At 38.5% G+C, this 27034-nt stretch overlaps 1 protein-coding gene across 1 annotated transcript in view; it reads left to right on the top strand.

Moving 5' to 3' along the window:
• Positions 1–18817: 18817 nt before the first annotated feature.
• LOC114064244 (FERM and PDZ domain-containing protein 4-like) overlaps positions 18818–27034 on the top strand; it is a 255103-nt gene continuing 246886 nt past the window's right edge. Inside the window, exon 1 of the mRNA XM_027897109.1 lies at positions 18818–19027. Coding sequence (XP_027752910.1) covers positions 18987–19027 — 41 coding nt within the window. The 5' untranslated portion in view covers positions 18818–18986. The remainder of the gene's footprint in view (positions 19028–27034) is intronic.

Below are 27034 nucleotides of genomic sequence, written 5' to 3'. Positions count from 1 at the left end.
TTATAAAATAAAATTCACATCTTTTAACTTAATGCCTCTATAAACTAAGTTTCTAGTAATTTAAGTTTCTGCAAACCGATCATTTACATTCTCTACAGTCAACATGGATAGGAACTTCCTGAGGGTAATTTATCCTCTGCTAAGATGGGTGCTTAAAGCTGCCTACCTCATTCATTAATAAAACCTTGATGAACTGGCTTAAATGTGACATGTAAAGTTTGTCAGGCTCAAGTTGTAAGAGATGAGATTTGCCCAGTGTGTCTGAATACCTTTAAGAACCTCTAGTCATAAAAACCCCACAAAACAGCTGTTTTCATATAATCTCAAATCATCTTTAGTGAGATGAGTAATGCTGCATCATTTATCACAGATTAAAATGAAAGTGAAAGTAATCACAGAGGAATGAGTTCCCAGTGATTACAGACTTTTTTTTTTTTTTTTAAATTTCTGTTTCCTTTTGTAAAGATAATTGGTCAGACCCTGGAACAATGGTTTAGTAGTAGCTTTGATTGTACATCACCCAATGATATCTTGTCTATATTCTTAAGAAAAACATATTTATTGTGGTGATATGGTTGCTAAATACTGCTCAAGTTTCATGTCTTGCTGAAGAGGGAGAAAAGGAGAAAAGGAAGAGTTTTTATCTCACTCTTAAATCTACTTCTATATACAACTTTTATCCTTTCTTGAATAAATTTAAAAATGTCAGCTTTCTCAAAGTTTGAAATGGCAAGCATTCTACAGCAATGTTTCACATGACCTACATAGACATATCAAAACTAGTGATAAATATCAATTCACCTACAAATAACATCCTGCTGAATCTATATAGCTATGTCGAATAAGAAATTCTCAGTAGATTTGGGGATTAAAACTCCTAATGAATTCTGTAATGTATTCTAAACATAAGCTTATGTCTACTTTTGCAGAATAATATAAACTTGCACAGCTGAGAAGTATGTGACATGAGCTGAGTGATTTTTATTTGTCACGTGCATTTACTGTATCCTCCTTCTGCCCCTCACCATAGACCTAGAACTGGTTCTGCAAACCTAAACGCCTCCCAGAACAGCAGGATCCCACTTATTGAGTGCCTGCCTACGACGTTGTCAAAGCATTTCCTGATCTCCATCCCTGTTGCCTTTTGACACGTATACGCAAGATTAGAGCTAAGGGAAGGAAAATATCTTTTTTGCAATATTAGCATGTGAAACTTTTGGACTGTTTGAGTAAAAGGATATTTTTAATTTCAGGTCAGCAAACAAGAAATTATAGTAGTTTTAGGATATAGAGTTTAACTCTTTTATTTTACAGTTGAATTGTAGCACAGTATGAAAATACTGAGGGAACTCTTTATTGAAATAAATTGTGGCTCATCACAGTGTTCTGTATATAAAGTACAACAAGAGAAGAACTATTCTGGAATTAATCTAATATATGAGGGGAATCAGCCAGGACTCAACAGGACAACAGATGCCTCCAGTTGTCTTTCCAAAATGGCTTTTGCCATTTTAACTTGTGGTAAGCTCTTTTTTAAGTTGGTGCTTTATCCCCAGGAAACCTGATTTTTGATGAACCAATCTAAAGATATGAAGTCTCAGCCCACTGTAACCATGTTTATTATCCCTGAGTAGCAACTGAGGCTTTCTGCTATTCAGAAATAAATGAGAATTTTTATCTGTTTGTATGCAGAACTTGTGAAGCACTCAGGAAAAGTCCCAGGTCACAATATTATTTACTTAGTGCTGCAAGGGGAGTTCCCTGGCAGCAAAGAAGAGCTGTAATATGACGTGCCCTTAATATTCCTATTTTCCCATCCTCATTATGTCCCCTGCAGTGCTCTGGGGGAAGCTCTCCTACCCATTCTGGGAAAAAAAGCACAGCTGTGTGCCTCCCTAGAGTGCCTGTACATTAATGCCCAAAGCATGGGGAAAAAAAAATAGGAGGAATTAGAGCTATGGTCTTATTGAGATCAGAGAAAGAGGGTGGGATTGTTCACACAACTGGAGTGTACTGATGGATGAATACAGGCTCTTTGGAAAGGGTGGCAAGAAGGGTGAATTATTCTGTATGTGAGAGAGCAGCACAGACGCTTGGAGCTCTGCTGTGGGATGGGTGTTGAAAGAACTGAGAGCCTGTGGGTCAGGGTTTGGGGACAAACAAACATGGGTGAGGTTGTGTCTGCTACAAATAAACTAGTCAAGAAGAAAAGGATGAGCTCTTCTTCAGAGAAGTACAAAAAGCCTCATGTTCACTGGCCCTGATCCTCATGGGGACCTAGAATCCTGGTGACATCTTATGGTGTGCACTGCCAACAGTAAATTGAGTAGACAATGATGGGAGGGGCTTTGCTCATGTCATACTCAAAAACAAGCAAGGATCATTTAGGGATGTAAGGCTGGGAGCAACCTTGGCTGCAGTGATTATGGTGACCAGAGTTCAGAAGCTGGAGAGGAGGGAAAAGGGCAAAAACCAGGATAACAAGTCTGAACTACAGCAGAACAGGCTTTGGCCTGTTTCAAAGATCTGCTTGGAAGAATGCCATGCAATATGTCCCTGGAGAGAAGAGGGGTCAAGAAGAGCTGGTTCTTTATCAAGGATCACCTTCTCCATCCTCAAGGGTGGTCCATACTAATGAGGAGAAAATCAAGCAAAATCAGTAGGAGGCTTGCATGGATAAACAAGGAATTCCTGCTTTGAATCAGACATAAAAAGAAAATATGCAGGATGAGGAAGCAGGGATTTCAATGACATTTAAGAGAAAACTCATCAAATAGCAGCAGCCTGAGTTTCTGAAAGAAAACTTGGTAGGGAGCAGGGGGAGGAATCTTAGCTAAAGAAAGCAGAAAACGCAGTGCAGTCTTCGCACTTCACGTGGCATTACCTATGAATCTGAGCAGGTTTAATTCTAACTTGGGACATACCTGACAGAGGTTAACTTTAGCAGAATGAGAGACTTACCATCCACTGGGACAAAAAGTGATCCATGTTGTTGGTGTTTTAGATAATGTCCCATAATTTTCTCTAGTGCCTTTATATGGATATTGAAAAGAAAGAGTGATTGATGTAGAACTGGAGGGTCTTTATATTTTTGGCAAGTAAGACAAAGCAGGCCATCAGTCGTCTGATTGCATTTCATACAGTGGATATTTTCCAGCTCAGTGCTTAACCATTAACTTCCTCAAGGTAAAATAACTACTGAGGGCAGTGAATATATTGAACAATGAAGAAAGACATAGGAACCTTTAAATAGGCAAGGGTAGGTCATCCATCACCACAGCCAATGGTGTGCCTATTCCAAATTGTGGCCTGAAATTCAACCGGAAGGAGTCCATAAGCCAGGTGGTGAATAAGTTGGCTGTGCACACACACAAATCAAAAGTGGTGGGAGTGCAGAGGTGATGGAATATTGGTAAATAGCATCTAAAAGAGTTTTAAAAATTTGCGTTACTAAGTCCAAATTCTCAAAGTGCTCATTTTTTTCAAATTTTTTTTTTTTTATATAGAACTTAATGTCACTACTGCATTGATGCCTGGGGCCAGAAAACTGTGAAGAGAATCTGGTACTCAAAATATAGAATCATATCTTCATTTTGAAAAGTTTCTGACTAGACACAGTGAAAAATAGCAAATATACTCAATAAAAAATACATATACTTTATCACTTCCTTGATCTGCAAGGAAAATTTATGGGCTTCAGTTTAAAAGATGGCATAGAAGACCTTCTTGGAATATAAAACTTTGAAAAGAGGATTTTTATGTGTTTGGTGAAAAGATAACCACTTCTGTTTCATATAAATAGATATACCTATGTATACAAACACACACAATGAGGTATGAAGGTGATACAGTTTGGTGGTGTTATAATAAGGAGCAGGGATCAATGCACCACAAAGACTCGAAGTTGTGTGCTAATGGGTTTTTGTCGTTGCTGGGAAAAAAACCCAGGAGTGATAATATTAGCCAGATGATTCAGAACATGTAATAAAAATAACACTGATAAAAGGTCAATACTTTGGAAAAGGAACATTAAAAAGCTCTTAGAAACAGTTCTGAGACTCTCAAGGCCTCAGCTGACTCTTGGGGATTATCAAGAAGGATCAGTCTTATCCATATTTGAGTATATCAAATGAGTAAACTAGCTTTGCTATATATATTCACAGTATATTTTTTAAGGCCAAGTAGAACCAGAAAATGTGAGGGAACCACAGAAACATACCCTCCAAAACAGACTTAAGAGTTCCCAGACTTCAAAATTGCTATCAGCAGCAACATTCACCATGCTGCAAATCACACTTCCCTCTGCTGTATTCCTTACTTTCTGAATTATTGTGGCCAGAACTAGTAGAAAAATTCCTCACATAGCCATAGATAGGTAGACATAGTGAAACTAATAAATTGATGTCTGCAGTATACATCTAATGTGCTCAATGCTTTTAATTTTTTTCAGCAATAAATTCGCATAAAGTCTCACACCTTCCATACACTGTGATTTATTGCACACCACTATTAGATTATTAAATCTATAGAAATTAACATGTGATACAGACTAATTCCAGAATTTACCAAATAATAAAACTATGAAGGAACTAATTTGAATTGCTACAAATTGTAGTAGCTGTTATGCTGTCTTTACACTAAAATTAATCCAAAGCTTAGCTCAACGACACAACCTTAGAAGAACATAAAACAATTGTGTAGTGAGTGTGTTCTTACCCCTGTCACAGCAGCTTTATTTCAGTTCTCCTTTAGGTGGCATTTGTTTGAATTATTTGACTGTAAATATGAAGAGGGATAAGGGGTTGAAAGTATTCCTAAAGTATTTTCTTGAAATATTACTCACAATATTACTCTCCTATGATATCTGTTTTTATCTGGTGAATTTAAAATTTTTCTTTTTATATTATTTTAAATTATTTATAGAAAGATCTTTGGTATACTATAATATAGTAAAAAATTCTCACAATCTTACAATACTAAACTTCTTTCTAGTGGGTATTGTATTTTTAGTGTTTATAATCACATTGGTCTAAAACAAATCTGCAATGAAACATCTGTCTAATCATGTTCTTATAGTTACAAAGAGAAAAATAAAAATAATCCAAATGACTCCAACTGCTTTCTACAAACTATCCTATAATTTGGAAAAATAATGAAACTACAGATAAAGCTAGTTTTAATGGGATTTTGGAAATTTTGGTGTTTTTACTAAGGCAGTTGAGTACCAATGACAGCTCCTAAAAATGTGCATTGTTCAATACATGTGCATTTTATTCACAATAAGATGGTGTGAAAAATATCATCCACGGAAAATAACAGTCAGAGTCTACAGAGATCTTATTACAATTTCAAAACAAAATACCTGTCATGTAAATTATGCTAGCACCAAAATATAAATTACAACCATAGGAGTGAATGGAGAACTCTTAATCCACTAATATAGAATACGGATTTCTTTTTCTCTTGTTGTAGCACCATATAGCTTTAATAAAGGCTATTTCTAGCCTTAAATTGGCATGCAATTACCAGTCCACTGCTCCTGGAACAAATACGCTCCAGAAGATTACCTGTGATGTTTGAAATTCAGGCTGGGTATTTCAGGAGGCAGACTGACTTGGATCTTTCACCTCAAAAGTCTTATATTTATTCTTGCAAGTTGCAGAACAATTCAAAGTAATCAGGGTGATAAAAGGAGTGAAAACTCATTTTCCTGAAAGCTTTTACTGTTCTTATTGTAATGCGTTAGTCCGGTCTTCTTAGTCCAGCGTGTTTTGAAGTTAAATTGTAAATCGGAAGGTATACTTTCCTGCTGGTGAACCTTGTAAACACCAGACATGCAATTAATGCATACAAATTCATAAAAGCTGCAGACTAAATTACTGAAGTCCCCCAGTCAATTACAGAATAATAGCTGGTTTTCTCTTTTTTAAAAAACTTATGGCCTAAGTTTATCCTTTCCGTTGTGTTAAGTCTCATACTCAAAATCCTTAGCACCTCAAAGCTATTATAATTAATAAAACAAATTTGGAAAACCTTTCTTATTGCTTCCTCAAATTGCTGAGTTTCTGTCCACCTCAGCACTCTAAAATTTCTGACTGATAGACTCCCAACCCTTTATCGTGATTACTTATGACTTGATATGAACAACTTAGAACTAGAAACAGATATTGCATCTCAGATAGGTGTTGAATTGTGCAAAATGTATGTGTCTGGTTCTGGAAAATTGTAAGATATATGGCTATATGCCTGCATTGCCCCGATACAGAGACAAAACATTTTTGATATTTTGGAGGGCTTGAATTCATGTGAATACTAATTTCCCTGTCATTCCAAAGACTCTGCTTTGTAACTAGGCAACCATGCTATAGGGAGCAGCACTATAGTATAATTTTTTTAATTCTCTAAAAATGATATAGTTATTTTTCCATATTGTTCTCTAAATTTCTCTAAAATGCTGCGTAAACAGACAAATCACAGGTTTGTGCCTTTGGACTACACTGTCTTTATTGACTATATTTACCTATATTGTGGATCAATCTCAGAGCTTTCTTCTTCTTTCAGCAGTTGCTAGCAATTACCAGTCATTCCTTTTTCCACTTTGTGGGAGTAGATCCAAACCAAAAATATGATCAGTTGTTCCTTTATCCCAATGATTCTTTTGTGCAGGAGACTGTGGAGTTCAGCTTGGTCATTACTACTTTTTATCTATGAGGTCATGACTGTTTTAAGCTGTCTTGGCATCACTGGGCACAACAACTCTTAACTGGGTAATTTCTTATCTAAATGCTATTCAGGTCTTTGAGTTTTCCCACTGAGTGGGACAAAATTGGGATTTCAGTGAGAATTTCTGTACCATATTTATTGCAAAAGATAAAGATACTGGCAGGCTTCTAATAATAGAATTTGGAACTGTTCCTCTACCTCATGAATTTCATTATCAAACAAAAATTGCAGAGGATTAATCAGTAGCAGAGGACAGCAGAGTTTTGCAGATGATGTACCCAGTGGGCAGTGCAGAGTAGGATGAACCTGGACGTATGGAATTAATATGGCATGAATGTAATATTAAAATTACCTTTGGCATTGTCATCTCTTCCTTGATTTATATTGACCAATATAAATCCCTTAAAGTTAATACTCACTGTTTCGTACCCAGAAGCCTCCACTGGGAGGTATGGTTGCCCACTTATTTTGGTAGATGTGCTTGGTATAAGTGTGATTTCGCACTGTGCACCCTTGCGCAAAATGTCTGTGTTCAGACATAAATTCAAGTGTTATTTTTGACATTAAAAAATCAGTTAATAAACAAACCCTGGTGACATAACTCTTAATTACAAGAGAATCAAGATTATACAGGATTACAACGAAATGCAATATACAATTTGCACTGGACGTTAAGCCTTGTGCTTCAGGGTTTATATTCATCATTGTTCGGGTATAGGGATGAGATTGGCATGTGAGTTTTTGTGTGTGTGTACAGACTATCTTAGCTATTATGGGGTTCCTTTGAAACATAACATTGGAACTGTCAGAGGGAGGATACTGCATCTGGAGTCTAATCCAGCACACCAATTGCTGATTGCCCAGGCTCTCCCAATTCCTCTGCTTATAAAGCAGAGGTATTAGCAGTGCTATTACGTGAGTCTTCACATGTACACACACACACTGCCCTTCCCTCCTGCCCAAATAAGATCGATGTAATGTGGTGATGAAATTTCTAGCAGCTGCTTGTGATTAGTCCCTGATAAACTTCTTCCACTGTTTCTACGGATGAACTTTCTCATTTGTAGCACTGGCATAATATTAATTTGCATAAATAGACAGTGCTTTAACCAACACACAGTAATAACATTATGAGGTAATGAAAGGACAATTGACCAAGAAGCCAATTTACTGTGGTAAGGAGACAGAGATGACTGCACAGAAATTTGTACTAGATGCATGAGGTGAATTTAGTTGAGTTCATAATGGAAATTCAGGTAATATGTTATTTACTTCTTTACAATTTGCATGCACACATTTAGAAAATGGGTTGGTAAATATTAGAGAACTAACTCACTATTTCCTAAGCACTAAAGGGAATAAGAGCCATCCTTCTTTATCCTGAAAGCTTTCTTAGAATCATCCTATATTGGTAAAGTTAGTTAAAATATGTATTTTCACATATTACTGTATCCAAGGTTGCCAGCTCACATTTTATTTTTCAATCTCACCACATTTTGTAATTTTTTCCTTTTAGCCATTATTCCTTGATAAATGGCAGTGCCTAAAAGCTCTGATATCACTAAATGGAAGTTTCCACCCCTCAGATTTGCAGATGAAACCTTCAAAGCATTAACTGAGAGTTTTCTAAAAATTTGGAGACCAGAAAGGAAACAAATTATAACTTTTTAAAATGTTGTTTTGAAGTCAGTCTCATGATGTTTTGGGTTCTGATCCATCATTTCCAAATTTTTGAGCTGATCATATCTGCACACTGCAGTGTATAGACACAAGAATCTATCTTAATGGTTTGTCTAGGTTTCTTTTACTGTAAGTTTTCATTCACACACATTTCTTACTTGATTTTGATGGATAATTTGTCTGAATCAGAGCATGGGATCTTAACTTCTTCAGGTCAGAGATTTTAGCAATCTCTGTAGTCTTTTGACCACAGACTCAGTCTCTGCTCTAAAAGTTATGATGTAAGCAATAGCCTCAATAAACTTCCCCAAGCTGCCTAGGAGCTCTTTCATCTTTCATCTTCCTATGTAAAACTGTATCTCCATTTAAAAAAGGCAAGAGGCTTTGATTTGAATCCAGTGACAAATCATTCCGGTTTGCCTAGATATGTCGACTTCAAATATATGCAGTCTTATTACTACTGTGCATTTTACCTCCTTTGCAAACAGTGTTGCAAGTATATTAAAGCAAAAATGAAAGAACAAAAAGGTGAAGAAAAAGTTTTCAAACCATAGAGGACTTGACCCAAATGGATACAATGCTTACAAAGATTTAGCAGCAAGCCAAGAGCCAGATAAGAGTGCAAGCTTGAGCGAGTGTCAAAAGATTAGAATCTCTTTTGGCAGGATAAATTGTCTCAAACCATGATGAGGAATGAGGACAAAATTGCAAATGATGGTACGCACAAATGGCAGAGTGGGGATTCAACAGTGCAAGGACCTGTATTTGGTATAACAGTACTTCTCTTAACACAGGTTACAAGACCACAGTCCTCTGTTCCTCTCTGTTTATTCTGATGAATGGTGCAAGCTTACCTTAACACAGACACTACCTGAAACACCCAGTTTAGGAACTCATGCAGTGTTGCAGAGATGAAGATCCATCCCTATACCCTCCCACAGCCCCCCTCCCCCGCCAACAAAAAACCCAAAACACAACTCGAACAACCAAACAGACAGACCCCAGATGGACAGAATTCTCCTCAGAAAATGCCTGCAGTCAGTCTCCACTGACTTCATAGGGACCTGGAGAGAACTACAGTTGTAAGGCGACTTTCAGGTAAACAGAGTTTGTTCCTCTCAAATAGGTGAAACATCTTAAGCAGGAAGTTGATATGGGTGATCATGACCCCTTACAGTGTCATTCTAATTAATCTTCCTACTTCAATGGTTTTTTGTCAATTTGGCCATTCATCTGGCACAGACATAAGAGAAATGGGTCCTGGAAGATGGCCAGCATTATGGAGCTGGCCTGATGGATAACCAGAATAATTATTCAAGTGGATAATATGATATAACTAAATATGTATTTTTAATTTCATATGTTTCAAACCCCCTTATCTTCTGACGTTTTCAAACTATGCTAAGCTAATGAGTCCTGAGGAAGTGTAAAACCAGATGTCGTACATCTCTCTCCTAGATGTGTTTCTTTAGGCAGTCTTAAACTATGACACTGGGTTCTCAATAACTGGGGCAGATTTGGCTTGGACTTTCATGGGCATTATTTCCCCCAAGAGTATGTTGTGCTCTTTTTAAGAGGGACCTCTTGGAGGAAAGGGAGATTATTCCTTCCCTTAGAGGCACTGAGTGTCCTCAAAAAGAGAAGGCTCAGGAGACTATAGGATGAACTGAGCAAGTAAATAATAGAAAGGGGGCTGGACATCATGCATGGTTTGGTTTGAAAGATGACAGCAAAGATGATGGAGCAGCTCAGCAGGTTCTGGAGGTGAAGGAAGGAATTTCTAGAGGACTAGAACAGACAAAGCAGAAATTACCACCAATCAGAAAGCTGTTAAGTTAGCTGAAAAGATGCACTACCCTTCAAAACACACTCGACTTGTAAGAACTCTCTAGAAAATTTAATTTCTCTTTATGTCTTCTTTGTCTCTGTTTTAAAAAAGGAAGATTTTAGGTTTCAGTTTTCATACCCACAAAACTTTTATTTCTAAGCCTAATGCAAACGTACACTAATCTAACTTTCAAAGAATCATCCAAGGAAAAAAAAATGCTATTGATGTATTGTAAACATGTAGTTGTACTAATCTTGGCAGAGAAACACAAGAAGCCTTTAATATGACAGCTATATCATAATCATAAACCAGTAGTTTTATATCATAAAACCACTCATAAGGTACTTACTGGAATGTTTTAAATCTACAAAAATCACAAAAGTATTTCAGGGAAAAGAAAGTCTGCAGCCCCTTTCCCCATGCCTTCCTTACTGCTCTTCTGCAAGTAAAAAGGAAAAATCTCATTTAGCTCTGTGCTCTTTACTGCATGAAGCAGCAAGCTTTTTGGCAGGTTCACTGATACTTATTCTGACTGCTAAGCTTCAAAACAGTTCTGAACCTCAGCCATTTTATGAGGCCAGCAGTGATTTGAAAATATCCATGCCTGTCATTTACATTGAACAAGTCCTGATTTCTTGGACTTGATTAAAAATCCATTCACCTGTAACTACAGAAACTAAAGAGATAGGTCAGGCAGTGGGACCTTGTGTATTGGTGTGTGACCATTTTTCCATCAGCTTTGTGTAAATTGTGCTAGGTTTCTTTTTTTTTGCAAGAGCTAGGTAAGTATGTTGCTGCTCTTTCACGAAACAGATCACTTTTAAGTCCTTCATTATTGCATTCGAATGTAAAATGCTTTTCTGTAGAAGATCTGGGTACACACTACAAAATTTAGCTCAGAATTAGGCAACCATTTCTGTGACAACCCCCACATGGCACCAAAATAGCTACTCTGGAAAGGAGTGATATGAGGCACATGATTAAATGTCAGTGAATTCTAAAGACTGTTTCTACTAGGGAGCACAAAGAAAGTCATCTTGCATTGTGCTCTAAAATGTCTTTACCCTGTAAGCTGATCTGCACAGACTGATGGTTCCTCTGCTGTGCATTGGCTCTTTGACTCCCTTGTGACTCCAGAAGGTGCACATGCCCATTTGTGTGATCAAGGTGCATGATCTAGGCTGAAATAGCCTGCCCTAGGGAATGCTCTGCAGCCAACATCCTTGCTTTCAACTTCAGGATGTAACATGCTGCAAAGGGTAAGACAGTCCGAGATCATGAACATGGAGACAATACAGGTTATAAATTTCACCCAGATGAGAACTGGTAGCCAAAGAAGACAGCACAGGTGTGAAGCACTTTTGTCTATGTTTCTCAATGATCTGGGCAAACAGATTTCTCTCAGCAGAAAACATGGCATAAGTGCCTTTGTATGGAGATTACTCAGGCATGCCATAGGCCACTTGCTGATGGATATTGGAAGGCTAATTTTCTATTTCTTCCTAACTGAAAGCATTAGACTCGTACAATGTGGTAAGTAAACAGTTTCGTAATTGTACTATATTTACAGAAAATCTCTCATCAACTGCAGTGCATTTCTAAAAATTGCACATGCTTTCTTAAGAACATTCTGCAAACTTTATGGCACGTTATTGTCCCTTTCAGCTTTGCAGTCCCCACTGGTCTTTCCATGTACCACATTCCCATGATAATTATTCTCCAGTATTTATTGTTAAGCCACACTAGGAATTCTGGTTCTGTACTAGAAGCACTACAGAACCTGAGCCTGAACAAAATCAAAATCCTCAGTGATTCTCACCAGCGGTCACTTGAATAAACAGAAGTGCCTTGAGCATGCAAGGCTCCTTATCATGTTACTCAGTATGCTGAACAAGTAACTACCTTACTATACTTCAGACCAGAGACAGATTTGCAGTCTTCCTTTCTACCTGGAATAAACAACATTCTTAATGCAAGCCATATGATATACTTGCCTGTACACATCTTTAGAACACAGAGTTACACTGAGAACAAACCCTGATCCACAAAAACTGGCAGTTCTGTTGGTACTATGGTCAGGAACAGCAGCTACAGCTTTCTATAACCTCAGCTAAGAGTAATTGCCCACTGCCGTGGACCACACATATAATTCACCGGCCTAGATGTATTAAACCTGCAATTAAGATCAAAGGAACACATTTAGGTGGATAAAATATGGGGTGTGTGATCTTTCAAAGTATAGGCTGGAAATTTCAAGACTACATGCTGAAGTTTGGCTCTTCAGATACTCAGGCAAATTTGTATAAGCTGTTTGGTTTTTAGAGTAACTAGCAATCTCTTTATTATTTCTGAATGTTTAGTATTACTGACAAATAGGCCACCTATCTGCAAGTGCCCAATATGGACTGAGGAAACTAGGTTTTGGCACTCAGATACAAATGCTCCATTAAGCTTCAATTCATTGTAAAATTCTGCCTTTTTTTTTTCTTTTTTCTTTTTTTTTTTCTCCTCTGACTGTAAGTTGGTTTTCTCTTTTGAAATTGCTTCTTTCCCCCCTCAGCTCAGATGGTTGCAGATACTTCCCCGGAATATACACAGAGAACAAAACTTTACAGTGTTTCTTGAGTCTCACAATAATGCCCCATTCTGACTGGGAAAACAAAACAGATATTTTGTGTTCATAGTGAGAGAAGCTGACAAATTTTTAATCCATAACTAATATAATATTCTGGTAGTTAATAATAATACAAATAGTAATGAAGATTTCAAATTTAAGATAACAAAAAAAAAAAATACAGGTTTCACACCTCAATATGTTTCTACTATAACAATCTTGTCCTTGGTTTGTTTCAATGATGTCTTAATAAAAAATCGAATTGCCTCTGATTTCTAAAATTCACCACACATTTGATCATTTTAATGACAGCTGAAGAACACAGATAATACTGGAAAGACTTCAGTGGTAGTCCTGTTTTTTTAATATTTTATTCATTTAAAAATACATACTTTGATCATTTTATCTAAAGTTACCACCAAGTTTTCAGTCTGTTTTGGTTAAAGTATGAAAAAAAACCCTGATGGCAGAATTCAGATTTGCTGTTGAGACAGGGTGGATGAGGTTTTATTTTCCCCCAATTTTCTCTTTATTGTAAATAAATTTTAAGCATGCTTACTTGTATATTAACATTTCATATTTCTTTTTTTCTGATTAATCTTAATATATTTTCCTATGATTTTTGAAATCATGTTTGTTCAAACAACATTTCAACACATGCTTTATTTTGCAGTTGTTTCGAGTTATATTTTAGACTGAGTGAGGCCATGAATGGGGCTGATTATAAGCATGTCTTCAAGATCATCTCGAATTGGATCTTTTGTAGTAAAAGAGCCACTCTGCTCTTACCAAATTCTGATTTGAATATTTCATACATATCCATTCTAGAAAAGTGAATAATTTTTATAAAGATAATTTTATTTTAAAATAACTAATGCATTAGTATTGTCTTATTCATTGAAGTAGAAAATGTTACTATCTTTATTTTGCCTAAGGTTCTCTTCCTTACCTTGATCTTATCTGTGTATTGCAACATAGAAAAACATCCTACATAATGGTAGGGATTTTTTATTGCTACAGGTGCAATATGTTGTAAGCTCATATCACCAATTGGTAGTTTTTGTTAACTGTCTCCATAACAGATCTGCTTGTATAGGTTTGATTATGTATGCCTGGTTTCAGCAGAATTGTTGCATCAGTTGTAATATCCTTCCTTATTTTGTTCTATACAATTCAGTATCCTTTCAGCTTCTAGATTTGTTTCTTAACTGGCAAGAAGGAAAATCTTATCTGCTATTTAAATTTTCAACCATCTATGATCTAATTTTGCATTTGTATGTTACACATCATGTCTACCACACTAAATTATTCAGCAAAATTGAAAGCATTCAGGGCTTAACAGTCTGTATGGGTCAATTAAAAAATATGCCTGGTAAAACTCTATTTGATACACGGGCCAAAAGTGACATGAAGAAGCTGGTGAGCAGATTCAAGTAAAGCAGAGACAATGCTGTAAATGTAGACATAGAGAAAATCTGTAATGGTTACAATTTTTTAATATGGAATTGTATAGGATTAATAAGCACCAGAATAAAGAAATGCATTCTATAATATCTGTGCTTCAAAGATTCAAGGCTGAAGAAAAGGAATTTAAACTACAAGTACCCCACAGTACTACAGGACTTACTACATGACACAGTCATAAGCAACTATCTTTAGAAGTAACATTCAGCAAGTAGCAGATCACAATGACAAAATATCTTCCCTCAAAACTTTGTATCACCAGTTATGTATTAACATCTCATTACTCGATGGATTTTATTATCACATTCCTCTAAACATTGTTGCCTTTTGGATATGAGTAATATCATGAAGCACTGCAGAAAAGTTGTGGAACCTTCAGCTGTTATCTAAAAAAACCTTCCCAACTTGATGAATTTTAAACCATTTTGAAGGTGGGATACCCACTTTAAACTATCTTTTTAAGATTCCAAACCATAAGAAACTCCCATTTGACTAGCCTTAGAAAAACTACAGTGATAAATATTGAATTTATGTGAGACAAAAACTTTTTAGACCTTTTGAGACCTTAAATGAAAGTAAGCCATTTCCAGAGGTTTCATAATATACCTTTGGTATAGGATTCTACTCATCTTCATTTAAATTATCTAGGATCAAATTCTATGTATCTTGTAAGTATCAAGAGATGTTGTTTAGCTGCAGGGCTAAAAGTCTGAGCTGTGTAGTATCCAGGAAAGCCCAAAGCATATTCTTCTGGTGATTATTTAATGCCTCAGAAGTAAAAATGAAAACCCCTAAAACCCAGAAACACCAAAATAAATGTTTCTTCATGTTAGTTGTAAAGATGTTTACATTGTATTTCAGAGTAGTTTCTCTAGGACCAAAACAACAAGGTATTTAAAAAAATTTAGTTTTTACGGTGACTTAATAGGTTTTAAAGTTTAAATAGTGTAACATTCTTGTCCACATTTCATGTGTCTGCCATTTCCTTTAGAACAGGGAGCATTATAAACTAAGACACAGAATCCATTCTCTAGAAATGCATACAAAACTGACATACTATATGAAATCAAGGCTTTTACTGGCCCACAGTCTACACAAGGATATCTATGATTATACAAAATACTAGTACTAAGTGTCTTAATTGGATTAGTTTGAAGTAACAAAAGATAGTAGTACCCAGTAACAAAGCATCCTCAAAAAGCTATATTTACTATACTATCCAAGGGGAAAAAGAAGAAAAAAAAAAAGCCACTTAAGAATTCAGCCAGGAATTAATGTCAGATTCCTGTTTTAAGATTAAGAACTTCATATTCAGTTATTGTTTGTTACTGGGATACTGAACACATGTTGGTTTGCTGTCTTTGTCTGTCTGTTCTCATCCAGTGTTTACAACACATTTTTGCCACCTTCAAATGGGTGTATTTCACCTGACTTTAGTCATCTGGAAGACAGTCCTCTAGTCAAATGTAGGCCTCTAGGCTTCCTCTCACTGGAGTTAACAGAGAAAATAAAGCACCTTCAAAAGGCAATTTATATCACTTTTTCTAGAAAGAGATGATTTGCAGTGACAGGTGCCCACACCACAGAGGTAAGGTAGGACAAGTTGAGGTTGGACCTCTAACATTTGGTAATAAATGGGAGGAATCCCAGTGTAGTAACTAAAAGGTATAAATGTAAGTGCAAGAGTTCAGTAATGGCTCTCTATAGTTGATGTTCCTGCAAATGAAGATAAAATATCAAAATATGATTTCAATGTACAAATGATGGCTCCAAAGCCAGTCCAAACTATACATCAACATTCACTCTTGAAACAGAACAATGCCCAGCACTTTGCAATTTTCATCTTTTCCTATGACTCTGACATAATTTTGTATCTAGTTGCTGTGACACCAGAAGCCAAAGAACCCTGAACTAAAGCTCACTCTCATACCCCAGTCTCATTCCCCATGTGTGACTCTCACATCACACAGCTCAAAAGGTTACCAGTATTTAGCACAGTTGGAAGAAGAACATTTGTCCAGGTTCTCTGTTCATGTGTGCACATCTGGGAGTAAGATTCCTGTGATACTGTTATTAATGGACTGATGTGATGCTGGCTAGTCCAAGAGTATCTCCATAGGCATGCTGGAAAATTTGTAATGTTGCAATAGCTTCTGCCTAGGAAAACAAAAATATAAAAGTAGCTATAAACACAGCGATACTACATCTATTTGTTTGGTAAACCAAAGAAAGAGGAGATAATTTCAGCTTCATTTCAAATTTTAATGACTTTCTGTAAAGCCCTATCATTCTGAGTCCACACCCTGTGTTCACCATACTGATGTTTATGAACAACAATCTTTTTAACCTCAGTCTTTGTTTTCGCCAGGCAAAGCTCTTTCCTCAAACAAGACTGACTCTTCATTACCTTTAACACATGCACCTGCTCTCAGTTTTCTCAAATATACTTTTTGAATAAGCTGAGCATGGCATTTCTGCTCAGATCTTATACTTTCTGCATTCCTACATGTCTCTACTGGAAATATCTCAGTCAGTATATCCTAGGATGACATTTGCCTTTCCACTGAAAGACCCTGAAACCACAGAAATTCCAGTAACCCTTTAGAACTTCCTTTCTCTGGCTCTCACCATCGCGCTTTAGGGCACCTTTATGTGGGAAGCCTTGGAGCATGAAGTGCTCAAGATGAGAACCTTGTTTGATACAGAACATATGTGCTTAATTTTATATATGGTGTATCATTTCATCAGCTTCACTTAGCTTTGTAGGATCTTGGCCTATCTCCTCAGTCTATAAATAAATAATGACAGATTTATAAATAAATCAGTTTCTAACCAGCTGAAACTGTGTTATCTTTGTAGCTTTTACCAATCAATAGAGCAGGGTGAATGACAGGCACAGGTTCTGCAGTTTTGAAAAAATCTGGTGAAACAATAAATAAATATAGTTACATATATAAATACATACATAATATAGTTACATATAAGTAATGTAATATAGTTACATATAAGTACCACATATTTTGATGCACTAGCACAAAATATTTCATATGGCATCTCAGAATATGCCCAAGCCGTTTACATCCATGGTAGGACAGCAAGTGCTTTTTAGCTGGCAGTTCAATGTTCTCCCAGTATAAATAGATGATCAATCATTCTTTGTTGCTATTGTTTTAAAGAATAGTTTGAAACCCATTTCACAGTGAGTGTTTGTACTCACTGTTCTTTTTGTTCTCTTATCAATACAAGTTTTAATATTAAAAAAGGTCATTGTTTTCATCTGGCTACTGAAGTCTACATGTTGGGCTCTACTGTCATTTTTTAAGTTCCTGGTTGGTGGGAGAGTGCAGGTGCAAACCTGCAGAAGAGACCAAAACTCTGTGAAGGCAGGAAGTAAAGAGCATATCAGTCTATTCAGAGAACAAACACACAAATAAAAACACTGGAGAAAAATCCATTCCCATGCTGAGAGTTGCTGTGTTACAGTGTAGAGCTTGTGTTAAGATGAATTTGAATTTCACCTGTTCTGCTTTCTCACAGGAAGCTTACAGAGAGCTAAACTTCAGTACCTCATTTAAAGCCTGATGCCCGGCAGAAGTGTAAGGCAGTGTATCTGTACTATTCTTGTGTCAGGACACATGGACGTCCCATTTTTCCATAAGATGTGGTATGAATAATGCTTGATTTTTAACTATGTTGTCATGAACCAGCCTTTTCATGTTCCTATCAAGATGAGGACTCCATTCCTCCAATCTTTTCTGCCAGGGTAGAGAGGTCACAGGATGCTGACAGCAGCCAGGCAGTGGATTTCAGCCCCGGTGCCTGTTCTCCGTCCAGCATTGACGAGCATCCAGTGCAAGGGCTGAAGGCCAAAAGCGTGGAGCAGTGTGATTGCCGAGGAGAAGAGGGTTCTCTGCTTTCCCAAGTTCTTGCTTTATAAGGCCCAGGGTGCTGCTCCCCGACTGGGGAGGAATCGACTCTTACTCACCAGGGCTGTCCTTCTCCCCTCTCTCAGCGTGCCTGTCCCTGCTCCCGAGGAGCCCAGGCGTGCCCCTCACTCCCCGACCCCTCGCCCTCCTTCCCCGCCGCCGCGGCCCCGGGAGGCCTTGTGGGAGCCTTGGGCTCGGCCGCAGGGCCGCCTCGGGCAGGTGCCGGCGAGAGGCGCTGCTCGGGCCGCCGCCCGCTCCCTCCGCTCCCCCTCCGGAGGGGAGACATCGCCGGCGAAGGGAGAAACTCCCCCGATACACCCTCCGCCTTCCACGGCACCCCGCGCCGCCACCCTCCTTCGAGGGTGCTGCAAAGAGGCGGCGGAGTGCTGCCGCCTCCTCCTCAGCCTCCCGGTGCGCGGCCCGGGCTGCGGGCAGCGCTCCTGCCGGGCAGCTCCAGCGCCCGCTCCGATCCCGGAGTTACCCCGGGAGAGCGCTCGGCAGGCGGGGAGCGGGGCCGGGGGGGCGGAGAGGGAGGGCTGCGCGCAGATCCTGCGAGCGCCGGTCCTGCGAAATGCTGCACGCCCAGCTCCCCGCCGGAGGGGGGTAGCAGCCGCTGTCTCCGCCGGCTCCTGCTTTTTTGCAAGGGCTGTTGCTGCCGCTGGACGCAACCTTCTCCCGACATGGAGCTGCTGCCACCGCCGCTGCTGCTGGAGTGAGTGAGTGTGACGGGCAGAGCTGGCCGGCCGCATGGATGGATGTGTTTAGCTTTGTGAAGATTGGGAAGCTCTCCGGGTAGGTGTTTGCAGCCGCTGCTGCTGCTCCGCGGGCGTCCCGCGGTTGCGGGCGCTGCCCCTGCCCGGCGGGGGCGGGGAGGGCTGGGGGGCTGCCCGGCGTGGGGAGCGCCCGCACCGCTCCCAACTTCCCTGGTAGCGGGGCGAGGGTCTCGGGGTCGGGGTGGGGCACTGGGCGCTCGCTGCCCCCGGCACCTGCCCGGGCCGCGCCGATGTCGCCGCGCGGGATGGGTCGTCGCCTTCTCCCTCCTAAAGGGACAAGGAACGCGTCCCGCGCTGCGACCGCAGTTGGGCGAGAGCGGTGCCCGCCGTGAGACCACGGCGTGAAGGGGCGGCCAGAGCGCTTCTGAAAATGCCAAAGAGACGGCAGGAGCCGGAACCGGGGCGCAGTGGTGGTGTTTGAGGGGTGTGTTGGTGTTTGGGGGGGTGGGGTTGGTCGCGCCTCCTCCGCGGTCGCGGTGCGGGTGTCGTTCGTATGCCGGAGAGGGGGGCGAAGTTCCGAGGCAGTGGAGCGGGCACCGCCTGGCCCTGCCGTGCCGTGCCGTGCCGCTGGGGAGGGGGCTCGCCCTGCCCCTCTGCTCCCCTCTCGCGGTACGCGCCGCTGCGGGCACGCCGGGTCCCTGGAGCGGTATTTTGGGAGAAGTGGTGACATCGTCGCCAGTTTCACGCGGCGATGGGTGCAGGGGCGCGAGTGGATTTGGCGTCTCTTTTCACTTGCCTGTAAGGCACGTACTTCTCGTTGTTTAAATGAGTGGTTGATTTGTATTATTTTTCTCTATTTCTTTCTTTTCCGAATAAACCTTCCCCTGACTGTCCTCGGAGTTGTGGTCTCACGCTGTGGACTGTTGCGTTCGCAGCCGGTTACCAGGCCCGGAGCTGCATAGATAGATCAAGAGGCACAACAGCCCCTGTTAAAATGTTCCCACCACTGTTAAGCATAACTGGAGGTAGCTCTTCGCAGTTAACACATCTCATAGATGCAGTATGAAAGTACTCGAGTCACAGGGTTTTTTCAGGGTTCTGGTGTGGATAATCTCCCTAAAGGATTTAGCTTTGATCACTGTAACTAAGAGTGTTTAAAATTCTTATGATCCAGTGGTTACACCATAGTTACCATATGTTTTTCTGTTTATGAAGCACGTATGAGGCTAAAATTTCATGTTGTACAAAAGGGGAAAAGGCCTTGCTAAGGAAACAAAGCCACAAAAGGTGACTTGCTCTGGTGACAGTCAGGTAGGGAGCTTGTCAAAATGATAGGTGGTCTTTAAAAAAACAGGTATTCCATGGCTGGAAGTTACGGAGTGCCACAGGTGCCTTTATCCCCCAAAATTCCCACCATTGCACCTGGCTGTGATTACAGCTCTGCTTGTGGCGATGCCAGCACAGAACAGCTGCTGTCATTCAAGCACATCATTGTCTCATCCTGCTCACAGCAATTTTATACCATGTGACAGCAACAACACTAGCAGCCCGCTCGGCTTTCTTTGGGTCGTATTACTGGCTGATACCGCTTCAGCTGCAGCAACAGTAACTACAGTGGAAACTTTGAGGAGAGGGAAAATATACTCACATAGATAAGGAACGGGTCATATAGTATTATATTTATTTCCAGGTAATTGAATGGCGTGACCTTCTCTATTTGTTTGGAAACAATGTTTTAGAAAAGCTCTCAGGTCTTCATGTCACTCTTGAGCTAGAATCAAAAGGAGAGAAAGGGATGTGACACTAGAAAATGTTAAGTCAGGTGCATGACAGTGTTTAGATAGATATATGGTAAGCTTGGTCTTTGTGGGTGCGTATGAAATCTGTAGCTTTCTGCATACTTGAAGACCCAGCTCTTACCAATACTGAGATTTCTATCTAAGTAAAGGCAGACCATAGCAGTTCTCCAGACGAAGCTGGAAGTTCCTTCTGAAATGAAATTGCAAGTTTCAAAGCTCATATCTAGCTCAGCATGATTCAAAGATATTAAGTACTTAGGGACTGTGTTTATCTTGTAGATTGCAGTAAATAATTTCTGCACCGAACTATTCTTTTTGTTTCTAATTTTCTGGTTGTTGAAAGACCTAATAGTTTACACAGAACTTGACTTTACTTGCTGTTTCCTAGGTAACAGCCAGGTATCTGTTCCGATTTTATGAGAGCTTCATGAAGCAAACAGGTTCCAGTGTAAACCCCATTTTTAATCCCTCTGTGCATTTGGGTTGGAAAACTAGTTTGCCCGAAAATACCAGTTCTTTGTTTGCTGTTAGAAGGAAGGCTTTTCTGAAAGAAAGGAGTGAGATGGCATGGCAAACAGTATTTAATTGAGAGTGTGATCTTACAGGCAGATTACTTACTGAAAGTTGTTTTGAACACGGCTGGTGCTGAACTTTTTTATAATATTCAGTCTTTTTTTAAAATTTTATTTTATTGTGCATTCAGATCTCCTCATTTTAAGTTGCAAGTCTACTATTGCAGTTTTAGTCTGCAGCCTTGATTCTGCAGGCGGCACAGGTAAGCTCTGTTATGAATGACTACTGCAAGGGATGCTTCCTAAAGTCATAGTATAATTTTAATAGATCTGGTGAGAATTTAAGTTTTGTTACTATCATATAACCTATAAGAGATTTTATCTAGAATAAGCTTAAAATGGGGTATAAAGTCTTAGAAGGTGGCTACCGGATCTAAAATTTTACATAGCATACATAAAAAAATTATGTTTTAGTTATCTGTCCAGGTGTTTTTTATGTCATGCCTTTGTGTGTAGGGTCTTTTAGAGACTCTCACTTCTACAACTGCTTCAACAGTTGCCTGTATTTGCTAGGTAACTGGGGAGTAGGGGCATAATCTGGAAAAGGATTGTGTGCAGAAATGGAAGAGACTGCCAAACTGGTTTTATGACAAGTGTCATCTCTGGTAATCCTGTCCTTTCTCTTGCCTTTGTAGGTCTGTCACATTGTATACTATGCATAAAATAACAGATGTTTCATGATAAAGTTTCTGTTGATTTTGAAAGATTGGAGATGCCCATCTGACATTGAAAACAAAAATACTGTGTAGAAATACTGATCACACTTTCCCTGACATAGCCTCTCTCCCATCCCCCCCTTTGGAAATTCACCAGTCTGGTGATGGTCTGAGACAAATGTTTTGGTATAAATCTTATGGTGTCATTTTCTGGAAGAAAAAAAACCAAACCACAACCCCCCCTCCCTTACCTTTTATTGTAATGAATTTCCAAATGTAGAGATTGATAAGCCTTGTTTAATGGATCAGTATCTGATGTGGAGCTGTACAAGCCCAGTGAATATTTCTATAGTGTGGTCTGCATAAGCATGTATGGTGTGGCAATGTCTGTAACTTGGGAGGGAGGGTTAGTGGGATAGATAAAGTGCACATAAAAATTGCCAGATTAGTTTGGGTCAGAAGTCTGTCTTGCCTGGTATTGCTTTTAGCAACTGCTTGGGGAAACTGTAGAATGAGGACAGATAAGGTGTGTTTAAGCCTGTATTCGTAGAATATATTTTTAGTTAGAAAATCTTTTTATTGGGTATGACTGTTTTTGTGATATCTCTAGAGGTCAGTTCTCTTTCAGAGCTCCCACAGCAGGATGTAAAACTTTCATAAGGAAAGATGGCTGTCTGGATATCATCTGAATGTGACAGAGGGGGATAGTGACCCTACAGAGTTGGTGTGCGTACCTCCTGTGTGCTGCTGCTGTTTGTACCTTTGACTTGGGAGAAAATAAAATGTCTGCTTGAGTGGTCATCAGGCTGTAAGCTGTGGCAATACTGGTATTCTTTTCAGAGAAACTCTTCTTTTCAGAGAACACTCAAATATGGCTTTTCCCTGTGATTATGCTAAACCTGAGGGTAAATTTCTGACTTAGGAGGAACCTATTACACAGTTCTTTCTCATTGGGATGGATAAATCTTGCATTCTCGTCTTTTGTGCTTATTTTTCCATAGCTGGGCATCTCTAGTCAGGTAGACTGACTTAATACCTGTACAAATGTTTGGGCTTTTAGGTTTTTCCTGCTTATAAAAGGGAAGATATGGAGTCTTACATTTGGTCTCTCACTTTCTAGCTTGTGCAGCCCTGTGCTCAGTTTTGTTCTCTTAAGAAACATACTGACATGTTGTCTGTAGATGTCCTGCCCAACTGGTGTGAAAGGTTCTCTCCTAGACCTGTCTTAAAATTGAACAGACCAGAAGCTGTGAGCTGTGCTTGTAGATTCTGAGTACTGGGCCCTGTTGTAGGTGGTTTTTTTGTTTGTGTTTTTTTTTTGTTTTTTTTTTTTTTTTTTTTTTTTTTTTTTTTTTTAGCAAAGCAGACATATTTTCTAGATTTAAGGTTCTGAGATTAGCCAGTCTGTTGTTTGGTGATGTTATTTTGTTTGTTTGGTTTGGCATTGGTTTTATTCCTTTTTTTTGGTTTATTTGTTTGTTTGTTTATTTAATTTTTTTTAGGAATTGAAGAATATTTTGGGATGCTTCTCTCTCTTTATCAGAATAGCACCTTTCTTTACCTGTGATTTTCCTTGCCCGCTTTTCATTTTGCTGTGAAGTTTAAAAAACCCCATCTTAATGGAGAGACAATTGAGAGTGTGATCAACTTACTGATGCTGTTTTGCATATGATTTTTGGAACAATTTTTATGAGTACTCTTTGAAATGACAATATTGTAGCTTGTAAGTTATTTTCAGTATTTACAAAAGACTCCGTCAGTAAGAAAGCCTATGATTATCCTTTTTATGCTCAAAGGAGTTAATTTAATTCTAAAAAGGGTTTTATTATACTGGATGATAATTCAGATAACCATTAATTCATTACATCTTTTTTTTTTTTCTTGAGGACTGCATTACATTTAGTGACATATTTGTCTAGTCACATTAATATAAAAGCTTTACCTTATATTTTATTATTTGTTTTTGTTAGCTGACACACATAATAAAGACGTGCTTTAATGTTTGTGATGTTAGTAGTGTTGTATGTTGTTAAAGGCTTCAGCAGTTTAGAGATTTATTAAAACCACTCCTTATGTTATGAACTGCTGTAAACTTGCCAAGTGGCCAGTGAATGATGATGCAACTCTGCTAAATATGTATGTTCTCTAAATACTGTTTGCCTAGTGATACAGTGCTAAAAAGATGTAACCGGAAGCAACCTTGTCTCTTGAAAATCTGAGAAAGCAAAAAATAGGAAAATAAACTCCACAAGTAATGCTTTTCTTTCCCCTCTTCTACTAGTTACTAATAAAATGAAATGAGAACTTTGAAAATTACTGTGATTTAAGAACAATCAAAGCATGTCCAAAGTTCCATGTAATATTTTTATTTCTAGGAAGATTGCTCTTCCATTTCCTTTGTTTTTTGATTTTTTTTTTTTTTTTTTTTGAGAACTTCAGTCTGTGGTTCAAATCATTAGTTGACAGGGTAGAATCAAGAATCTTGGCATAGTTTCTTTTATAATTGCAACTTTCACCAGTGTTTTTGTGTGTATACATGTTTAAGTCAGTCTGTTACCATTTTCATATGTTTTGAGAAGATGGAAAAGGTTGGGTTTTTTCCTTTCCACTACATTCACTGATACTAGGAAGAACCTGAGGTGTTTTATAGTTTTTTATTTAGTTTCTTTTTGGGGAGGTGGTTTGGTTGTTCGTGCTGTGGCTTGGGTTTTGAGAAACCTTGCTTATCTTCTCAGTCCAACAGACTCATGTGGGATTTTTTAGTTAAACTGAAAAAAAAAAATCTTTAGCTATAACAGTAATACAAAATGAGAGTATGTTTCCATATTTTGCAACACTCTAGCCATTATAGAAGTGTATCAAATTGTTAATAAAAAATACAAAGCATGACTTGAAATAATGACTGGATAATTCATGCTCTTAGCTCTGTTTGTTATGTGGCAGAGAAGGGATATTTGACTGCTCTTGACATCATTTTCAAACAGTTATGTCAGTGTATCCCAACTCAGGTTCTGACTAATGTGATGAAGAATTGAGTATAGTCATGTGGCAGGTCCCATCTCCTATAAAATGAACCATCATCTGGGAAGGATCTTTAAGTGCTGAAGACAATGCAAACAATGAAACATGAGAAAGGGAAAAATAATTTTGGATTCCAGTCCTACTGTGTCATGCAAAAGTAGCTCTGTTAAATCCAAGAAGACTGTCCAGGTACATGAATTAATCATTTGCATGACTGTGTGCACATAAAGTATTGGGATCTACCACATTATGGAAACTTTTGGTGCTGTAAAGTATCAGTGTTTAAATATTGTAGGGACATGCCTTGAATAGGAATTGACTTCTGATAATACCAAATTGTACTTACACCTGCTTTTCATAATCATAAGTAATGTGACTGGGTTTGTGAGGTACCTTCAAGAAATCTGTGAACTGAAAAGGTTGCGCATTTGTTGAAGGTATGTTTGAAGACTTTTTCAAAAGACCCAGTGAGACTCAGTTTCTGATAATTATTCCATTGACTGGAAGTCAAGCAAATAAGTGTCAGTAGTATAAATTTCAGTAAATAATTGAAATCCTAGTAATATCAACACTGCTTCAAATCCAAACACATGAAAGTACTTTGGAGCTGGAAATGTGAAGGAGTCCAGGACTCAAAAGCTAAATAGACTGACCTAAAACAGGACCTGGCTGCAGAAGTTTCTACCAGTATTACTTCAGTGTGGAGTCTATAGAAACTCCCTTTAATAGGTTCATTATTGACTTTAAACTGAGAAATTAATTTTCATTAGTTTTAGTAACCAACATTTTGAATTATTATAAATAATCAAAATAATTAGGGCAATTGTCAGGTACTCTGGGAATTTGGAGAGATAAGATTTTAGAGAACAGGTGGATATCTTGCAAGATTTTGAGAACTGTTGGTAAAAAATAGGTTTATATATAGGGAATAGAAAGAAGGTGGTGAAGGCAAAGGAGGAATATTTGTGTGCTAAAGTCAAGTGCTGAGAATGAATCTTTTTATAATCTGGCTCCTGATAGAGTTTATTTTTGGATTTTGTCTGAAAGTTTTGAAACTCCAAAGGAAAGAGATTTGAGATATTTTAAGGTATTATGACCTTTTTGAATTTATAGATAATTATGAAAAAAGTATATGTGGATTGATGAAAACTACTTAGTCATTTAGATTAACAATCAAAAAGACCAAGAAGTGTTCCTTCTGTTCTTTAGAGTTTATTTCCATATGCCATTTTTTGTTTGTTTTTGGGAAGTGCGAGAGAGAAAATATAATTGTTGAAACTAATCTTGTTTAAGAAGAAAACCTAAAATCAATATTTGTAAAATTTTTTAGGACAGATTGTACCCTGTTTAGGATGAAGGTTTTCATTAAGGGTTTTGTATGATTTGTTCTTTATTGTTCAGATGAACTGTCAACCCTTCTTGTGTAAGTGGTCCCATATTTGTATAAAGTATTTTCCAGCATTATGCAGCCTGTAGGGTTTTGCTTACCTTGCTTATAGATTTTGCAGTTTCACTGTTTGTTTTTAATCTTGAATTTGTGATTATATGACTCTGGATTTGGCAGTAGTCATATGTTTGGAAAGCAAAATACCCATTATTCTATGGTAGTAAATGCTACCAGCAGTACTAGCAGTTGCACCAGCCATGTAGAACAAGCCAGGCATGTGTTACCAGGCCGAGCTGTGTGTATTTCATTTTGTGCTCTGTGCTGGACTGAAATAGAGTAATAGAGAACTGGAGAAGAAATCTGGAAGTGGTCTGTATTTAAGCAGTTCATTAGAGGCAGGATGCTTCATATTTAGCTGAATATCTGAATGATGACGCTGACTTTGGCTTGCTCTAGGTGAGGCTATCACAAGTGTTAGACCTTTATGCCACAAAAAGAAAAGAAAAATAAATAAAAATTGAAGGTTACTATAGCACTATCTTTAAAGCCTTACCCACTCAAGAATCACAGAATATGCTGAGTTGGAAGGGATGCATCAGTATCATTGAGTCCAACTCCTGCCCCTGTACAGGACACTCCAAGAATAACACC

Source organism: Empidonax traillii, unplaced genomic scaffold, assembly GCF_003031625.1.
Source record: "Empidonax traillii isolate 1590-97213 ecotype Southwest subspecies unplaced genomic scaffold, ASM303162v1 scaffold530:size435587, whole genome shotgun sequence".
NCBI classification, from domain to species: domain Eukaryota; kingdom Metazoa; phylum Chordata; class Aves; order Passeriformes; family Tyrannidae; genus Empidonax; species Empidonax traillii.
Note: the sequence above shows the minus strand (reverse complement) of the source record. Positions and strands in the feature narration are given on the sequence as shown.